We start from the raw sequence: 21,071 nt of genomic DNA, 5'->3' as shown, positions 1-21,071 counted from the left end.
AGAGTATGAGGGCGCACTGGCCTATATACGCGACTCTGCATGTGCGCAGGCGGCCATTTTCTAAGTTGACACAATAGCAATGGTATAGCGTCCAATATACACAAACTCCAACGTATACTTCATATTCAATGCGCGTGCAGAATGGCGCGCGTGTCTCTTTGCGGTCCCGTCACGTTTGTGCAAGAAGCATCACTAATGCGCCCTCTAGTTCTTTTATATAACTCTATGGCTCACACAGAGTTTTCACTATTGTTGAAAGATAGGACTTTCTTTAAAGACACTGGACACTATTGGTAATTGTCAAAGACCAGTCTTCTCACTTGGTGTACATGTATCTCAACATATGCATAAAATAACAAACCTGTAAAAATTTGAACTCAATAATTGGTCGTCGAAGTTGCAAAAGAAAGAAATAACACCCTTATCACACGAAGTTGTGTGATTTCAGATGCTTGATTTTGAGACCTCAAATTCTAAACTTGACGTCTCAAAATGTCTCAAAAACTACGTCACTTTAGAGGGAGCAATTTCTTACAAAGTTTTATACTATCAACAGCTCTCCCTTGGTTGTTACCAAGAACGTCTTTATGCGAAATATTATTTTGAGTAAATACCGATAGTGTCCACTGTCTTTAAGTGTGTAGAATAAAGGAATATCCATAGAACGACTGCAGCACAGAGCTGTGTGTTTGCAAGAGAGAGAGAGTGTCCGAGCATGCAGATCTCATCAATTTTCAATATCAACATTTTACACAACATAATGGAATTTAGTTTTTCCTCACAAAAAATGTAACCTACACTGTAATTGCATGATATTTTGACAGCTTTATTTGGCTGTGCGTTTATTTATTGAAGACGAAAGGATTGGAGTGAATTCACTGAATACAAAAATAAAAATGTCCAAACAAAGCCTTTTAAGGCCCAGCCGTCGATTTCACAAAACTCTTCCTAACTTAAGACTAATCTTAGGACTTAGGACGAGTCCCAACCCTGCACTGTAGCATGCAGACCTTAAGATTAATCCTAAGTTAGGAAGAGTTACTCGTCCTAATCGAGATAAGACGAGTCCTAACTCTTTGTGAAATCCACCCCTGGACACGTTGGGTAATTGTCAAAGAGCAGCCTTCTTACCTGGTGTATCCCAACATATGCATAAAATAAATCTGTGGAAAATAGGGCTCAAGTGGTTATTGAAGCTGTAAGAAAATAATGAAAGAAACAAGAATGGTGTGTTGACAACACAAATGCCCCGCTGAGATTGGAATTGCTACACTAAGTCCTTTTTGAGTTATTGTTTGAGCCATAATAACCTTAATATTTACCTGAGGGGGTCCCAAAACGATAGGCTTCTAGGGGATACCATGACTAATCCTCAAACCAAGTTTGGAGTTGAGACACCAAGTCCTTTATGAGTTCTTGCTCGGACAACATTTCTTTTGTATTAGCCATGATGAGCTTAGTATTTTACTGAGGGGGTCAAGGCTTCTGGGGGATCCCATGACTAATCCACAAACCAAGTTTGAAGTTGATAAGCCAAGTCCTTCTTGAGATATTGCTCGGACAACATTTATTTTGTTTTAGCCTTAATAAACTTGATATTTTACTGAGGAGGTCAAAAAAACAATAGGCTACTGGGGGATCCCATGATTAATCCACAAACCAAGTTTGGAGTTGAAACGCCAAGTCCTTTTTAAAAGAAATTTTGTGCGAGCAATAACCTCGAAAGGGACTTGTCGTCTCAACTCCAAACTTGGTTTGTGGATTGGTCATGGGATCCCCCAGAAGCCTATTGTTTTTGGACCCCCTCAGGTAAATATAAAGCTCATTATGGCTAAAAAAACAAAAGAAATGTTGTCTGAGCGATATCTTAAGAAGGACTTGGCGTATCCACTCCAAACTTGGTATGTGGATTAATCATGGGATCACAGAGACCTATTGTTTTGGTACCCCCTCAGATTAGTATTAAGCTCATTATGGCTTAAACAATAACTCAAAAAGGACTTGGTGTAGCAACTCAAATTTCAGCGGGGCATTTGTGTTGTCAACACACCATTCTCGTTCTCTTTTGTTATTGGTCCCAGGTTTTATCTTGTTATACGCACACACGTACCTATGTGTTGCATATATGCTAACACTCTGTGGATATTCCTTTGTTTGGTGCACAAACTCTTCCAACACTGTAAAAAAAAAAATTGCGGAAGTGTGTTAGTTCACTTAGACACATTCCACTTTCCCCCCACACATCTTTGTCAGCCCCTCAAATTGAGGACTTCTCTTTGTTTTCCAATTGTTCGGACTCAGTTTTTCTCAAGCGACGCCCGCATTTGTCACAAAAGTCAACAAGGACGTCCTCGCTCTGTCAAAACGCCCTGATTCCTTTTGTTTGAGTGGCAGACACTCCCCCTCCCCTCCCCACCACACACATACGTCATTCAGGCATTGTCTGGAGCAGACCACACTACGCCAAATTCCCTTGGCAGTATTGGACTGTAGTCATCACCGCTAACGCTGTCACAGATTATAACATAATGGCCTTTATTACTACGGGAACAATAGCCACACATTGTTGCCATTATCTTGGTTTTTTTACCAGACAGATGGTAGGCATTTGACATCCTGGACCCTAAATTGACGGTGAATTGGAGACACTCCCATGGGTTCAACCCCCACCCCCCTGTTAAACATACAGGGCTGGAGGATGAGTCAATCACTTTCCTAGTTTTTTTTTTTTTTTAATACCCTGCCGTTATCATAACTGAAATCCTGGCAGCATTGTTTCCTTCCCCCACCTGTTTGTCCAAAGGGCAAGGCCGGGTCACTGCAGACTAGGGTTGTGTCTACATGGAGTCAGCACCTTTGTGTAGAAGGTTTTGCAGACCTGTATGCTTTGTTTTTGAAAGGGCAAGGGAACCAAGGCATTTATGAGAAAAGGGCACCCTATGAGGAAATTTTAAATGTCTACTGGAGCATTTCATAAGGGCACCAAGGCAATGACCAGGGGGCTTGGCATGCATGGAGGCCCCTGTAAAGTATCAGGCCTGGGTTTTTTAGGGGGGGGGGGGTCTTTTTAGAGTGTGGGATGGAAAAGTTTCCGAGCCTTCATTATTTTGTGTATATTTGTGAGAGAGAAAAAATTGAATGACAAGAAACTTTGTGTGAGTTTTACAAAAAATAATATTAAATACATTATGTTCGTGCACTGTCTGTCGCAGAATGTAATCACTCTGTGGCTTTTCCAGTTATTCCAGATGTCAACTCGTGATTATTATTCTATGACCGGGCCTACATACTTCACGGGGGGCAACGTAGGTGATTGCCTACATTTCTTAGTGCCCTTAAAATGCTGAAGTAGAAGGTGATAATTTCCTCATAGGGTGCCCTTTACCAAAGAGAACATGCCTTAGTGCCCTTGCACTCAGGCCTGTATGACACAAAATGCACCCATTTGCCTTCAGTATTTGGTACATCATAACATACATCAACACATAAAAACACAGATTTGTTTTAATGAGTTGTGACATTTCAAATCACCTTTCATTCAAGATTTTGACTAATGTTGTAACCGGAGGCAATAACGAATGCTGGCATGCCTACGAATACCCACAGCTATGCAGGCTTCAAAAGGCAATCTCACTGCACTGATCAGAAGGTCATTTTTGGGGGGATGTAGCTACATGTACATGTATACATGTAGACCAATTTTAGTGTTGGGCAATATTACAAATCTTTTGGAAGTCCACCAAGGCAAGCACATCAATGTGTAATTATTTGGGCCATTATTGCTGAAGTGCAAGCTTCAGGAATGATGCCAGGTTTCCAAACTGGTTGTTTTAAGGGGCCCTGTAATATTCAGTTGAGTGGCCTTTTGACTGTGTTAAATTCTCTGGGACATTCTTATCATTAGCAGTGTCTCCGATCAATGCATAGTGGACAATATTTTGATTTATTCTAGGGGAAATCTGTGTGCTGGGTGGCACAGTATTGTTTGCTCAGAGTGCTGGGCAAAAATTGTGATTCCTGGGCAGGTTCATCAAGCACTGCCCATCGTACAGGCTACACAACACAAATATCTTATAATAATGAGTCAGAGATAAATAATTCAAATAAATTATTTCCTATGAAATGTGCTTAAATTAAATGCATCACTGTTGACATTATGAAGTCCTTGAAGGGAATTCCAGATGTTTGACAGTCTATGAGAAAAGTAGTTCTTCATGCATCCTTGATATCGTAACCTGAATTTAAAATCATTAAAATCAACTATTTCCTATGATGAAATGTGATTGAATGATGAAATTGTTGACACATACTAGAAGTCCTGGAAAAGAATTCATTTATTAATTGCACCTCCTGTGAACGCCTCCCCCACCCTCTCCGCCCATCTTTGTCTGCTGGGTGTATTCCAAACCACATCTTATACCAATCAATTGTCCTCCCCACTGCAGCTAATCACAGTGGATCAGTTTACAATATTTGATTAAATCAACCACTTCCTCTTTGGGACATGATGGGACACGGTGTTGTTACCAGCCTGGACATCCGTGGTGATTCATTCATGCAATTGACATAGATAGGTTGTACATGTATGGCAAGAGAATGTGCTTACTTTTAAATTGGGTATGTGGCGTCTCATGGACTAGCAGTTAAGAGCACCGAATTCAACCTCGGGTGTTTCTGATCAGCAGAGTGTAGGTTCGAGTCCCAGTCATGACACCTGTGTCCTTAAGCAAGTCACTTAACCCTGATGCAATTCATCCTTCGGATGGGATGTAAAGCCATTGGTTCTGTGTGTTGTGTAACACACTTGAAAAAAACCTGTGCGCTTAAGGCTGGGTCACACCAATCTAGTTGTCAAAACGTTGAAATCGTCCTAAAGAAATTCGTAAAACGGGTTTGGTCTTGCTAGAATGTACAGCTTTGGCCAGACAATATGATGCTATATAGTTATTACATTGTTGTAGTGAGTCGGGTCTGTCTGTGAACAGAATGAACGTGTTACAAACGGACCCGGTCAGTGTAAAGGCGTACATCAAAATGACGCCCGCCTGCTCCATGTCTAGCAGGTCCTGAGTTCGATCCAAACAGCATCTGCCTTGTATTTTAGCAATTTGTAACCAACCATTGTAGATTTTATAATTCCTGTGAAAACAAATGGAAATCATAAAAATAATAAACTTCCACCCTCTGTAATAATTTTGGTTTTTACCCATACACCGATGTGTGTTTGCACTGTGTACTCAGTGCTCTCCCGAGTCCTGTAAAAAAATATCACCTGTAGGCATATTACTTGGGTGGGATTTGAACCCACGACCCTTGCAATTCTAGAGCAGTGTCTTACCAACTAGACTACCGAGATTGCGCGGGAGCTAGCAGTTCAAATCCTATATATTTTGGCAGCGGGTACCCCAACGATATATAAAATTTTTTTAATTTGTACTCTGTACTTTCCCGAGTCCTGTGAAAAGAGGACACTCTGGATTTCATACAATTTCTCTTTAATAACCTCATACCTAGAGTAACCACTCCCAAGTAGAGAAGGATTATGATCCTAATACCTAAATTCCTATATGCAGTTGATAAATAACATCCGCCCACAGACCCCTGGCAGTAAGTTGACTTCATTAAAGGAGCACTCGATTTACAACCAATTAGTCTGATTGGATAGTCTCGGTGAGGAAATTAACTCAACCGCAGAGTTTTAAAGTGATCTGATAGAACGATACGACTACCGGCAGGAATTAATTAATTTTATTTTGTTTGCCATGGTAAGTCGGAGACCTAGTCACTTTATTTCAAAGATATATTGACTCTTGCATAGACAAAATTACTCAATAGGAATTTCAGACCTTCTTCTGATGTGGGCTTGGGAAAAGAAAAATTTGTACATTCTTTATTTCAAGTAAACATTCTTTATTTGGAAGTATCCTCCACCCCCCCCCCCCCCCCCCCCCAGTTTGCCAACAAAAACAATGATATTGCCTCATCCCCAAAAAAATAAAGTTGTCTCACAGTTAATAAAAAGGCTTGTCCTGTATTAACTTTTCAAAATCTCTTTAAAGGATTTGGGTACTTTTTGTCACACAAAACACAGTGTCCATAGATTTACATTAAACTTACAGCGATTGAATATAATGACAGTAGAAAGCGTACCTTTAAGTATTAGTTGCTGAGGTGCTGTAGTTTTTGAGAAATGAGTAAAACAATGTAATGAAAATACGTTTTTACATGCTAAAATAATTTCCGACTCATGATCACTGAGACGAAAATTATTTTCATGACATTGTTTTACTCATTTCTCAAAAACTACAGCACCTGAGCAAGTAATATTTTCAAAGAAGCTTTCTACTGTCATTTATCTTCAAACTGTGTAAATTTAGTGTAAAACTTTAGACGTTGTGTTATTTTTTCCTACAAAAGTACCTAGACCATTTAAGCCTTCAAATTTTCTTGCAGGAACTCAATCTTTATTCCCTTTGTAACTTCAGCAGTTGCTTCGACATTTAAGATTAAAATGTGGATAAAATTGCTCTGGTGAATTTTCCATTTGTCCCTCTTAATTTAAGAATTAATTTTAATAGTTCCAAGCAAAGACCCCTGAGGTACTCCAGAGGTTACAGGGTTCCCAACAGGCCCTTCTTTTTTCCAGCCAGTAAGCCCTTGGTAAACCCTTTGACAAGTCTATGGCCTAAGCCAGGTAGGGTATTTGTGCGTACAATCTTGTGCAAACATGTATCATCAGAAATTACCTATTCACCATAAAAAAAGCCAATCAATTTCTCCGTTGTTGTTATCAGGTTACCTAGCCCCACCCCTAGCCAACCCTATGACCAGTCTGTGGCCGTTCTACTACAACACCTTAGCCAGGAAGGGTCTTCGAGTTGACATTCTCTTGATGTACCATCAGCATCTAGCCAAGTTGCCATGGAATCATTTTTACCCTTAACTATGTTTCCGTTGTTGTTATCAGGTTACCTAGCCCCACCCCAAGCCAACCCTATGACCAGTCTATGGCCATTCTACTACAACACCTTAGCCAGGAAGGGTCTTCGAATGGATATTCTCTTGATGTACCATCAGCATCTAGCCAAGTTGCCTTGGAATCAGTTTAACCCTGATCTCATTCTCCGTTGTTGTTATCAGGTTACCTAGCCCCACCCCAAGCCAACCCTATGACCAGTCTGTGGCCGTTCTACTACAACACCTTAGCCAGGAAGGGTCTTCGAGTTGACATTCTCTTGATGTACCATCAGCATCTAGCCAAGTTGCCCTGGAATCAGTTTAACCCTGATCTGACTGCCATGGAGCTGATGATCCAAGTGAGTATATACTGTACATGTAGAGATGAGTCATTGTAGTTGAGTCATTGAGAGACCATTTCATAACTCACTGCAATTTGTCTCACCGATGTCTCACACTTCAAATAGTATCTCCAGATACCTTGCAGAAAAAAATACTGAGCGCTTTAATGCACCTCTTAGGGGTGTGATAGAGGAAGCGCTGTATAAAAACCTAGTATTATTTAAAGCTCTTTTGAAGGTGTAGGGTCATACTTTGGTAATGACCCCAAAAATGACCTTGATGTAATATGTGACAGTTATGAAGACACCCCACAGAGTTTTCTTATTTTTCCTTTAAATATACTATTTTCTTTCATTTGTAAACGTATTACTTACCTTACTTTTTATCCTCTCGCCAATTCAGTCCGTTTTAAACATGTTTATTTATGTTAATCAACCTATTTACCCTTGCATCACTAATTGCTAAGGATTTGAACTGCCTCTTTGCCAACTGGCTAAATGTAGCTTGGTGATCTAGTGGTTAAGACATCTGCTCTAGCAAGCCGTAGATTGTGTGTTCGAATCCTACCCAAGTGATTTTTCTGTGGATTTTTTTGCAACAAACTCAGGAAAGTGCTGAGAAGACGATGCTTAAAGCCATTGGACCCTTTCGGTACAGAAAAAAAAAAAAAAAGTTCACAGATTTACAAATAACTTACAGGGTTTACAGAAGGTAGTGGTGAAAGACTTCTCTTGAAATATTATTCCATGAAATGCTTTACTTTTTGAGAAAACAGTAAAACAATATCAATTCTCGATGGCGAGAATTACGGATTTATTTTAAACACATGTCATGACACGGCAAAATGCGCGGATACAAGGGTGGGTTTTCCCGTTATTTTCTCCCGACTCCGATGGCCGATTGAGCCTAAATTTTCACAGGTTTGTTATTTGATATAGAAGTTGTGATACACGAAGTGTGGGCCTTGGACAATACTGTTTACCGAAAGGGTCCAATGGCTTTAAGACATATCGGTGTAAGGGTAAAACAACAAAAAACATTCTTTATCCCTGATGCAAAAAAAGTTTTCTATTTCATGAAAATGTTTATGAATGAATGCAAAAATCTTTTCTTTGGGTATAGATCTTTGAAGACGGAAGTCAAAGTTGCTTGGAGTTTCTGGGCAGCATTTTCCCCCAGATTCCCTGGGGACAGGTCTGTGATGGTTACTGCCAAGGGTCGGATACCTCAATGTCAAACAGCTTCTTGTCCTACCTTCTAAGCCTACTCGTTATCTTCCTGAATGAAGACAACATCATGAAAACCCAGGTAAGTAGTAGTGTTGACTTTAGAACACAGAACAATCTTTCAATCTTAAATCGACAGCTCAAAACTCACCTCTTCAAATGAGCAATTTAAATCCTGAATTATTACTTTGACTTTACGAACCAGAAAATTTTTGTATCAGATACTGTGTGCTTAAAGGAACACATTTCCTTGGCAGAAAAGCGTTTGAAGCTGTTTGATAAGAAATCAATGTGGTTCGAAAGGTGTTGTAAAAGTATAATATAATGACCACACAAATATGCCTTGAAATTGCAAGGTTTTCCTTTTACTTAGTGAACCAACACGGTCGGCCTTTTTATAGAGTCAAATATTGGCGTGCCGTGTATGTTCACGATGTATAAGGAAAACCTTGCAATGTCGAGGCATATTTGTGTGGATCGTTATTCTTTTAAAACACCTTTCCAACCATATGCATTTTTTAACAAACCGTTTTGACTTTACGAGCAGCAGGAAGGCAATTGTCAACATAAAAGCAACGTGACCAAACATAACAACATCCGCTGTAACTGTGTACAAAAGATGCCCGCTCTCACACAACTTGCTAAATGTTAAAAACCCAAGTGGGTTAGCTCTTGGCAGGTCATGGACATCGCAGATGAGCCATAGCATGCCACGCACCGGATCAGAAAAGAAAACAATAGGCGACATCTTTCAAAACCTTTGACATTTACAAACGATGACATTACAATTTCAAGAGATTTATCCGGGGCACAAGGACGTATGTGATCCACATTTGATCGGGGATCAGAGAACTTAAGCAAGTCACCTGTACTGTTTATCTTTTCTTAGGGTGTGGCCATGCAACATCTGTTAGCACAAGCCAAAGACTTTCCCTGGCAACTTCTGGATGTGAGTTCTTATAACTGTGCTGCAACGTGGCAGACAGATCGCTGCAATCCAAAATGTGTACTGGGCCTGCCTGAACAGAGTGATCACAATTCTACCAGGTATGGGGTCGAGAGGTTAAAATGCTTTGCCATGTTTTATAGATCAAGTGTTTGCCCATGACATGAATCGCCACTCACTTTGAATGAAGATGTTATGTAGTATAATTTACCTGTAGAAGTTTCAGCTTCATTAGTTGTAAAAAAATTTGAGGAAAAAGTGAAAATCACAGAACAATATTTTTAAGAGAGTCACGTAAATCCGTTGTACAGGCTTAAATATTTTAGAAATAAATAAAAAAATTGAGGGAATTGTTTTTCGTTCAAATTTATGCCAATTACCATTCATGCCAATGTGAGAAAAATTCAGCATGAAATTATCTGTGATCTTTCTTTACTAATTTGGGGTTGAACAAAGAAAAGTTGACAAGAGCAGGATTTGAACCAACGACTTCCAGTTTAACGCACTCCAACTGAGCTTTATAGCCCAATGTTGTCAGTCTCTCATCAATTTTGTCAATATCATCGTTCAGGGTGCCATTCAGAAGCCACACAAACATGTGACAAAGACAGATCCGGTTTTTTTCTTGGTAAAGAGGCAGATACTTATGACAATGCAAGAGTGAGGTTGTACCCCACATCAACACAAATAATTTACAATTGGGCTAGTTTTGTAGTGACAATACATTTGTATAAAGGCATTACTCATTGTGACCAAATAAATAAATTTGCGAAGGATGCTTTCTCCTTTTTTTTGCCAAAATTTCAATTGCATGTAGTAGATGCTTATTGTTCCATTGGGTATAGAGAACCTAAATTGTTATTTTGTTACCTTACACCGATGTGTATGAAGCATTGTATACTTAGAACTTTCCAGAATTCTGTGAAAAATATCCACAGGCAAAACACTTGGGTGGGATTTGAACCCACAACCTTGCATTGCTAGAGCACTAGCACTACTACCACTAGACCATCGAGCTACATGTAGCTCGATAGCTAGCGCGCTAGCCTGATTGCTAGAGGCAGTTTAAGTCTTTAGGCCTGTCTAATTGAACTGCATCTAGCCATCGGTAAAAGGAAAAGTACATAGTAAACAGTGCTTGATACACATTAGTGTAAGTGTAAAATCCAAATTATTTCCCAGCATGTAAAAAACACTACGGAATTTCCAACGGTATACATGTATATCTTAATTTTCTGCATTTTTCCCTCTTTGATTTCAGTTAACCTTTATTTAACTAGCTGTACAAACTGAAAAACTTACCCTTTTCTACATGTTGAGTTATTCTCTTTAGGACTCTTGTTGTACATGTATCTGGTATAAATTTTCCATGTTCCTGTATCTTTTTTTGACTTTGGTGTATTTTTCAGATGTGGTTCTTCTGTTGCTGCTGCTAATTATTCCCCTGTTTCTAGTATGAGGTGAGGTGGTTTGTTCCTGTCTGTAGTTTGCTTGTCACATTATCTTTCTTTCTCAAAATTTGGTTGAAATTAATTTTGTTCATTTTGATAATTTGAAGATAACATTAAAGGCACTGAACACTATTGGTAATTACTCAAAAATAGTTGTTAGCTTAGAAACTTACTTGGTAACAAGCAATAGAGAGCTGTTGATGGTATAAAACACTGTGAGAAACGGCTCCCTCTGAAGTGACGTAGTTTTTTAGAAAGAAGTACATTCTCACTCAAATATTAAATTACTTGAGGCCTGAAGCCTTTTATACAGTGTATGACATCTGAAAGTACACAAAGTTGTGCAGCAAGGGTGTTTTTTCATTACTCTCTTGCAACTTCAATGACCAAATGATCAAGAAAAACTGGTCTTTGACAATACTAAAGGTGTCCAGTGCCTTTAAATTGTTTCCTTTTTTGTATTTCTGGTGCAAAATCCGGAGACTTTTTGAAAGGTGGTAGTTGTCTTGCAAACTAACTCCATTGTTCTTGAAAATGTGCACATGCTCAGAACTTGGTAAGCAGTGTGAAATAACCTCGAACATCTGCTACCATCTGGAGTATTAAAGTCATGCTTTTCATCTTGTTGCAATATTAAACAGTTCACTTCAGAATATGTTTGTTTGTTTGTTTGTTCATTTATTTGTTTGTTTATTTGTTTAATTGTTTGTTTGTTTGTTTCTTTGTTTTTTGTTTGTTTGTTTGTTTGTTTGTTTGTTTGTTTGTTTGTTTGTTTTAAAATGATCTTCCTCTCAAGGGAATTCTGCATCACATAATACAAGTATGGCTCTGTCAATATCATACTATCGACCATGTTGAATGTATTTAAACTCATATGTTCCAGAATACATGTATAATAGCAATGAATTTGCTTTTTATAGTTTGATGCATGAGGTGGCCAGGTTTGGCAACCCGTCATCATCTGATTCAGCTGATGATTCTTCCAAGAGAGCAGCCTACGTCAAGCTGGTCGTACGTCTGCTCAGTAAATGCTCCTTGCTCAATGATGCACGCAGTGACTGGTTCCCTCCTGCTGTGCATCAGCTACTCAATGATATCGAGTTGCTTTCAACTGCAGGTGAGATACATTAGTAAGAATTAAAACTGTTTTGATAAAATGATCAGTGTCTTTGGAAAAGCATCACTGCTGAAATCGGGATTTTTTTTTTTTTTTTTTACTCTTACACCAATGTGTTATAACACGGAACTGTATACTCTCGAGTTCTGTGGAAAAAAAATCATGGGCATCATTTCATGGGCACCAATGTGTGTTGGCACTGTACACTCTGTGAAGTGCTGTGAAAAAACGGGCATGTACATGTACATGTAATCTTCTTTATCCTGATGCAAATTTAACATTAAATCCTTGGAGTGCCTGCTGCTAATTCACTAGGATTCAAATTGCTTCTAACTACGTGGCAATCTCTGTAGTCTAGTTGGTAGGACACTGCTCTAGAATTGCAAAGATTGTGGGTTTGAATCCCACTCGAGAAATGTGCACCCATGATTTTTTTTTTCACAGAACTCGAGAGTATACAGTGTTATCACACATTGGTGTAAGAGTTAACCAAAATTAATATTCATATCCCTTTGCAAATTTAACATATATCAAATTTAAACAGTAATAAAGGGAAGGTTCATGTTTGGTAATTACTCAAAACAAATGTTAACTTAAAAACTGACTTGGTAACGAAAATTGGAGAGCTGTTGATAGTTTAAAACATTGTGAGAAACGGCTCCCTCTGAAGTAGCATAGTTCTTGAAATAGAGGAAATTTCTCACTAAAATAATAAAAGACTAGCTAGAAGTCTTTTATTTCTATCTGGAGCACACAAATTTGTCCAACAAGGGTGTTTTTTCTTTCATTATTTTCTCCCAACTCCGATGACCAATTGAGCTAAAATTTTCGCAGGTTTGTTATTTCATGCTTATGATGTGATACACCAAGTGAGAACACTGGTCTTTGACAATTACCAATAGTGTACCTTCCCTTTAAATATATTTCTCTATGCTTCAGGTGGTCCGACATCAGTCAGACATCAAGAACTAGCCTCTCTCCTCTCCACGCTGCTGACTTTACTCAACAACTGCTCACCGATCCACGATGCTCCGAACGCAATCTTGGGCGCGATAGTCTCCTGGTTTGAAGCCTCAACGAGTAGCGCCCTCTGTCTTCCCTGCATAACGGCGGCATGTCGCACGTTGGCCTCGATCAAACATCTGGCAGTGGTCGTGGAGGCTTGTATAGAGGCTAACTTCAACTCTAGTACGTATATTTTTTAAATTTGAACATCCTCTAGTCTTCGATAAAACATACCATAAAACAGTGAGGTGTCGTGTCTGAGCAATCTTATGTAGACCAACCTACTCACCGGCTTTGGGCCAAATTTCATAAACTTTTAAGCATAAAACACTGCTTTACAAAATTCTTTGCTGAGCAAAAATTGATTGGGGCACCATTTAGACCAATGAAAATGTAATTTTGGCTAGTAACCTATTTCTGATAAGCAATACTTTTCTGTGCTTAGCAAGGTTTTTTTGCTGACAGGCTTCATGAAATTGGGTCCTGGTGTTTCTGATCAGCAGAGCGTGGGTTCGAATCCCAAGCCGTGACACTTGTACAAATGCAGTACATTCTGCTCAACCAGCCAGTATCCTAGTGGATGATATCCACACCCACATGTACATCCTTAAAGACTGTGACTGGGGTAACCCTGTTTCAGCCCAAGGAGTAGGTGGCAACGTTCCCTTAAGTGGCAGTTGATTTGGTTAGATTGGGCAAACCAGTAAAGAGTGGCCCTCACCTTGATAGGCTGTCCGTGGCTTAGTTGTGTTTGGCGATCTCTCATCAAAAAAAAAATACACAGGTGTAAAAATGTCATCACATTTAATGGTCATGCTCAAGTGATTGAAACAGAAAAAAAGTTCTATGTTTTGTCAAGGAGTTTTTGCACAATGACAATCATGTCTGGCTTATTTCTAATTTGGCAATCAAAATAAGCAATGGTAATATTAAGGGGTCTTCAATAGACCTTATCCACATGATACCATTTGAGTTGGGTGCCCTCGAGTAGAGGTCCGAATGATGTTGTTAACTGGCCAAACCTGTGCACCGCACGTACCGTATACATGTAATCATGGCGAATTAAACGACATCAAAGCACCAATCATTCTCGGGTAACCACGCAAAATGTCGCGTGGGTATTGCAAGTTCAGCGCGTGGCGGTCCATGCGTGAGTCATGCGTTAATATACCGAAAGCTATTCGACTTTTTTTTAAAACATGTTAACGCGCCAACCTCCACGCGCGTTTGCGCTTGGGTATTATCCCACACCGTCCACTTATTTTCTATCAGAAATGTAACCTTGAGTTTCCACTGTATTGGTCTTGGAGGATACATGGCTCATCTCTCATTTCATAATAATTCTTTTTTTTTTTTTTAGAATCACTGCGATTCATCAAAAGCGACTTGTATTGTATATTATGTCCCCACCATTCAAAGATTTAAATCCTTCGTATTTGTTGAAGCTTTGCATGGTGTGGATAAATAGGAAGAAACTATAGATAAATGGTAAACTTGGGGGTACAACCATGTGTTTCTCCTAAAGACGAACAGAGTACACTGTTCAAATTGTCGAGACCACACCAGTCCCTTTTCAGAGCCAACACTCCCACAAAAGAGACTTACACATGGTTTCACACGCAAGTCTACCATTATTTACAATTTCTTCCTGTTTTTAAAACTAAGGAAATTGAACAAATTTGAACACCCTTTCAAACCCTACAGATATGGACTTGTCCCCTGACCCGTCCCGTGGCTGGACCAATGTCCTTCATGCTCTTCATGTACCTGAGCTCACTCACCAAGAGTTCTTAGGAGAATGCTCCAAGCAGGGATCCATACTCACCCTGTACGCTTACCTAGGTCAGAGGTCACCATTGTGTCAAAGCCTGGAAGAGGAATACACTTTGTATACTGAGCTGGTGGACTGGTGTGTGAAAAACAAGCTCAGGTATTAATCGTATCTTTCTTTTTAAGTTTCAAATTCTGCGTCTCTGCCACTCATTTCAATGTATTTGAATGGCCTACATGTATGTCTTCTACTAGGGCACTGAAGTTTCCACCATGATTTATGTACATCTGGGCCCACTTTCATGGCTCTGCTTACAGCCGAATTCTGTGCTTACGATCGCCATTCTGCGCTTCCGATCACCAATCTTGCGATCAATTCCTAGTAACATGGAGTTCCAATGCGCACAAGCCGAAATCCCTGCTAACTTGTGAATGCTTGACATAAATGGAGAATTCCTTGCTTCCAGAAGCACCGTGATTCTTTGCTTTGTAAGCAGGGCCATGAAATTGTAAGCAAGAGCAAAACTATATAGGATATCAGTAACATTTTGTGCATGAAAAATTGTATTTTAGAAAGTAACTGAGCAACTTGGAAACTTTTTGTGCTTAAGCGGGTCTATGAATGACCTTTGCATATATCAGGAAGTCCTTCTACACTGTCAGTAACATAGGACCAGAGATTTAATTTTATCTAAACTACAAGTGCTCATTTTATTCTTCCATACAGACCTGCAAATGAAGCCAAGGTGTTCCTATGGTGGCACAAAGCCCTTCAGATGACGCTCCATCAAGTTGAGTTTGGTGCTCCCCATTGGACCCTGTCCCGCTCACTCAACAACCTCATCCCTAGTATGGTGACACAAGGCGAGGATCGTAGCTCATCTGGTATACTTGGCGCCATTGGGTTCGGCAGACAGTCTGATCTCTCCTACAGGTATGCTTCAAGAGGGTTTATCTTGGTGAAGCCATTACAAAATTGACACATATCAATTCAATATCAATTCAATGTCAATAATCAACCCCCCCTTCTGTAGTCCTTTTAATTGTTTTACCTCTTGCTTTTTCCTGTGTGCTTTCTGACTCTCCCTATTCATGTATTTCCACTTGGCTGCTTATGTTACACTTTTGTTACATGTAGCATAAAAAATTACATGGTAACAAGCAAAGGCGGGCTGTTGATAGTATAAAAAATTGTTAAAATTGCTCCCTCTGAAGTAACATAGTTTTTTAGAAAGAGGTTATTTCTTACTAAAATATTAAAATACTTCAGGCATGAAGGCTTTTTTTCATTTTTTGAAAGCAGACAAATTTGTGCAGCAATGGTGTTTTTTCTTTCATTATTCTTCTCTTGCAACTTCGATGACCAGTTCAGTAAAAAAGAATTACATGTCTGTTACTCTATGCACATGTTGCGATACACCAAGTGAGAACACTGGTCTCTGACCAAAGGAGGACACTATCAAATTCAGTACTTTGTTTATCCTCTTTTGCAAGATTCCGTGTGATAGCAAGAAGTATGGCCTCTTTCATCTCAGCACAAGTCCTCCGCAACGGGACAATTCGTATGGAACCCAACGATCCAGGTGCCATAACACTACATCGAGAAACGTATCCCCAATCCCCGACAACTCCAGACGTTCCCAAGCCATCCAGTCTCGCCTATCAAGCATTGAAACAGCTCGATGCAGCCATCGATAATAAGAACTACGTGGGACTCACTGAGCATGCACGTTACTCAAGAACTCTCGTCTTGGATGGGAGCAAGACCCTCAAGGATGCGATGCATCTGTTGGGGCATCTTGTGGCGCTGATGTTCCCTGAGAAGCATTATCTGTCGGTAATACGAGTCCTATAGATGTCACCTGCAACCATTCCATTGCTGAGGTACCACCCCCATTGCCATGCATAATCAAAGTCAAATTGGCCCATTTTTAATAACTATCATACGGTATTTGGTCAAAGATTCCATGGAGCATATTATATTGAGCAAATTTCACGAATATGCTAGGCTTAAAAAGATAACAGTAAAGTACATCACTATATAGCAGATGCAGCTTGCCAGCCAAAATATCATGTAATATGTTTTGTCTGTGACTGGCTCCCTGCTTAAATTTACCTTGCATTCTTTCGTCAAAATTTGCCATAATTTGGATAAAAATTACAAGCTGTAAGCCTTGCTGTTGTGCAGAAACTGGGCGTAAATTTGATAAAATCACAAGGGTCAAAATTGGGTGTAAAGTTTGTTAAAATCACAAGGTGTAAGCCTTGCATGTTGAAATTGAGCATAAATTGGATAAAATCACAAGGTGTAAGTCCTTGCATTTTTGTTGATATTTGGGCATACATTTTTGTAAATTGGATAAAATCACAAGGTGTACATGTAAGTCTTGCATTATTTGATTACAGATATTAATAAATACCCTTGTACTAAATGCTTGTTATCGTGCTTGCTGGTATTAACTATGAAGATACACAATTAAAATTTTTAATACTCGGTTATAATAGTTAGAGATTCCGTGAATGATGTTTCTGCTATATTATTCACTAAACACCAAGAACCTTGCCAATAAACAAACTGTGATCGATCACTGATCAGTCTTTTAGAGTTATTCAGAAATGTTTCGCAATAAATAATTTGCATTGAGTGTGATGACTGTACATGTATGTAATATAACTTCATTATCACATTGTAAAAACTTGGAATCATCAAGTTGAATCAATTGAAGTAATCACAAGCGGATATTAGGGCATTGGACACAAACTCTGGTGATTCTGATCAAAAGAGTGGTCCTGGCACTTGTGTCCTTAAACAAGGCACTTAATCACTATTGCTGCGTCCTTCTGATGGGACGTAAAGCTGCTGGTCCTGTGTAGAGTGTAGGCCTTATACGTGTAATAAAAGAACCCAGGGCTCGATTTCACAAAGAGTTAGGACTCATCTTATCTCGAGTTAGAACAAGTAACTCGTCCTAACTTAGGATTAATCTTAAGGTCTGCATGCTACAGTGCAGGGTTGGGACTCGTCCTAAGTCCTAAGATTAGTCTTAAGTTAGGAAGAGTTTGTGAAATCGACAACTGTGCACTTATCAAAAACATGGGTTCTCGCGGGTGTTTCTGCTACATGTATGTAAAACAATTGATCTCATACTTCCAGAAAGTAGCTCTGCATACCTTGCAGGTAAGCAGTAAATGGTGGAGTGCCTTGAGTTATCACTGAGGGTATGGGGGTATAATTATAAGAAGCCACACTGATCATTTAGAATCTGCAAATGTCTTCAACTCAGTCCATATATTCTACTTTACGTTTATTTCCTTATTAATTTGATAAAGAACAATTATTTTAATCTTATTCTGAAATAATATATTTTAATATGATTTAATATGATTTTATGGTTTACTTCTATACTATACACAGCATGGTTGAGAATCACTGCTGACAAAAGAAAAGGCTGAAAGTAGGATCAACATTTTAGGAGAATTTTTGACTGATTATGTTCTTGAATCGGGCATATCAAATTTAACCAAAACTGGCTCCATATTTCAATAAGTATCAGGCCGTTTGTGAATGCCAGACACAAAGCTACTGAATGCTTAAACTTAATCTAAACAATACCTATGTGTGCTTCAATTCATTTTGTATTCTTTGTAAACTGATATCTGTTTTTTTATTAGAATTCTGTGCAAATTATCGAAGCCTGATTTATTTTGAATGACGTACTAACCTAGATTGAACTTGTGACATGATGTTCCTAATTTGTTGAAAGAACTTCATGTATTAAACAAGTCATGCTTGGAAGTTACATGTACAAATGTGCCCCCATAATATCCAAATTAAATGTTTTCAGTTTCTAACTTGCCTTTCTTAATATTTATGCATGAGGTACGTCACAATGCTTATCCAAAACGAGGCGATGGGCGCAGCCACTGCAAGTGATGGGGGACGTGCGCCCATAGCCTCAATTTTGGGTAAGAATTATGCCGTTATGCATAAGTATTAAGAGAGGCGTATAATAATCATAATAATTGTGGCTTCTTATATAGCGCACATGTCCGTCACCCAGTGACGCTCCTGGCGCTGTAACATACAGTATTTCCTACGAGATGTGGGACTACGTTTCAATTATGAGACCTAATTCTGATGGCACCATGTAATGCTTTACAAGATGCTGTGGCCCAATTCAAATTTGGTCGTCATTCACATTAGTGTGTAAAATAATTGTCTAGCAGCCATGACATCTGCTGTAGAGTACAAAAGTCATGGGTTGAAATCCCACTTTGGGGCCCTGTTAAATTCTTACCACAATACTTGGAAAGCCCAGTGTACAGTACTTTATTATAAATTGGTGTTACGCATTGTTCTTTATCCCTGACGAGCTTGATGAAAGATTTAAATTGATTAAGGTATGAAACAATTTTTCAATCTGCGCTCTTCCTCAATTGCATGTATGTCCAATACAGGTTAGCCTTTCAAATGTCCATCAAGCACAAAGAATCAGACTGCTTGCAAAATAACAAACCTCCTTGTCTTTAATTCTAAATGTGAAAAGAACTGAAGTATTAGTACAACGTACATGTAGATTAAAAAGTTTGTAATGTAAAACATTGTACAATTATAAAGAGATATGTGTGATATAGACTTGGCTGCCATCGTCAAATAATGGAAACATGCATACGCGTTCCTTGTGCAGGTCTGAGCCAATGGTCAGCCTTCTTTTAAGCTCAGCGAGGGCGCTGCTTGGGCTTGCGACATTGTGATCTTGTGTAAGGGGTCTATTCCTGAGACGACTATAAAATAGTCTTCTTTTTGTTATTTATGGTTATTAATCAAACTCGGTACCTATATTCTGTTTAATAATAAGATGAATTAAAAATTCCTGGTAATTAAGAAACGAGCCCCTAGCTATGATCAATATTTGTACATGAATGTGAAATTATAACGCCTTGAATATATTGAAGTTTATAATAAAATATAATGTTGAATGCATCATCAATCTTTGTGTTCTCTGTTTTTGACTTTGTTAATATCTTAGTCATTACACCAGTCTCTAAACAAGATACTACATTTATGAACCACAAGCCTTTCCCATTTTCACGCAGGCCCCAATTTCATGGCTCAGGGGTGGATTTCACAAAGAGTTAGGACTAGTCTTATCTCGAGTTAGGACCAGTTACTCGTCCTAACTTAGGACTATCCATGCAATTTGTATCTCTTATAGGACTAGTCCTAAGTTAGGACTAGTCCTAACTCTTTGTGAAATCAACCCCTGCTTGCCAATGCATTCTACGTTTACGATCACCACTCTGTGCTTGCTGAATTTCTGCGCAAGCTGAAACCTGGAGTATGCACGCGCACAAGCGAAAATTCCCTGCTTACCTGTGAAATACACTTGATTCTATGCTTATGGTAAACAGAGTTATGAAATTTGGCCCAGCAGTACACGTATAAAGTGCAGACATTTTGAGAATTGCGGTAGTAATGTGAACACCTTTTCACTTAAAGGAACACATTGCCTTGGATCGGTCAAACTGGTCTTCATAAAATGCATATGATTAGAGAGATATTTCAAAAGTAGAACATAATGATCCACACAAGTATCACTCGAAATTGCACGGTTTTCATTTTACATGTACCTCGTCGACTATCACTGTCAGCCATTTACGGGAGTCAAATTTTGTACTCCCATAAATGGCCGACCGTGTTATTAGTACGCAAAGTAAAAGGGAAACCACTCAATTTCGAGGCAAATTTGTGTGGATCATTGTATTCTACTTTTAAAATATCTTTCTAACCATATGCTTTTTATAACAGTTTCAAACACTTTTCAAAGACCAAGTCGACTGATCCAAGGCAACGTGTTCCTTTAAAATGTCACAAGATGTATACTTTCAAAAGGAGTGCCAACAAAAAACGCATCAAACTAGAGCACTACTGTCACTAAAGTGTGGGTTGTTTGCTGTTCCATTGGTTGCTGGCAGCACTGGTGTTAAGCCAAAGTCTCATGTGTTGTATTACATGTTTGTTTAGTTTTATGTTCTGCTCAACCATGAAACACCCTTGACATAAGCACCGAATGCTGTAAGCGTCATTTCTTTGCTAACAGTAAGCAGGGGTTGATTTCACAAAGAGTTGTGTGGCTAGTCCTAATAGGAGTAATACGAAATGTGTGGCTAGTCCTAAGTTAGGACGAGTAACTCCTCCCCTCGTCCTAACTCAAGATAATACTAGTCTTAACTCTATGTGAAATCCACCCCTGAGC

General features: G+C 39.0%; 1 protein-coding gene across 2 annotated transcripts in view; it reads left to right on the top strand.

The window, feature by feature from the left end:
* Positions 1–19,789, top strand: part of LOC139937207 (ectopic P granules protein 5 homolog) — a 63,577-nt gene extending 43,788 nt beyond the window's left edge. For both annotated transcript variants that reach the window (XM_071932288.1, XM_071932287.1), the window contains 9 exons: positions 7,141–7,316; positions 8,422–8,607; positions 9,415–9,572; positions 10,881–10,931; positions 11,843–12,039; positions 12,979–13,227; positions 14,749–14,974; positions 15,542–15,748; positions 16,309–19,789. In XM_071932288.1, coding sequence (XP_071788389.1) covers positions 7,141–7,316; positions 8,422–8,607; positions 9,415–9,572; positions 10,881–10,931; positions 11,843–12,039; positions 12,979–13,227; positions 14,749–14,974; positions 15,542–15,748; positions 16,309–16,669 — 1,811 coding nt within the window. In that variant the 3' untranslated portion in view covers positions 16,670–19,789. The remainder of the gene's footprint in view (positions 1–7,140; positions 7,317–8,421; positions 8,608–9,414; positions 9,573–10,880; positions 10,932–11,842; positions 12,040–12,978; positions 13,228–14,748; positions 14,975–15,541; positions 15,749–16,308) is intronic.
* Positions 19,790–21,071: the final 1,282 nt, after the last annotated feature.

The sequence above is a fragment of the Asterias amurensis genome, chromosome 5, assembly GCF_032118995.1.
Source record: "Asterias amurensis chromosome 5, ASM3211899v1".
NCBI lineage: Eukaryota > Metazoa > Echinodermata > Asteroidea > Forcipulatida > Asteriidae > Asterias > Asterias amurensis.
Note: the sequence above shows the minus strand (reverse complement) of the source record. Positions and strands in the feature narration are given on the sequence as shown.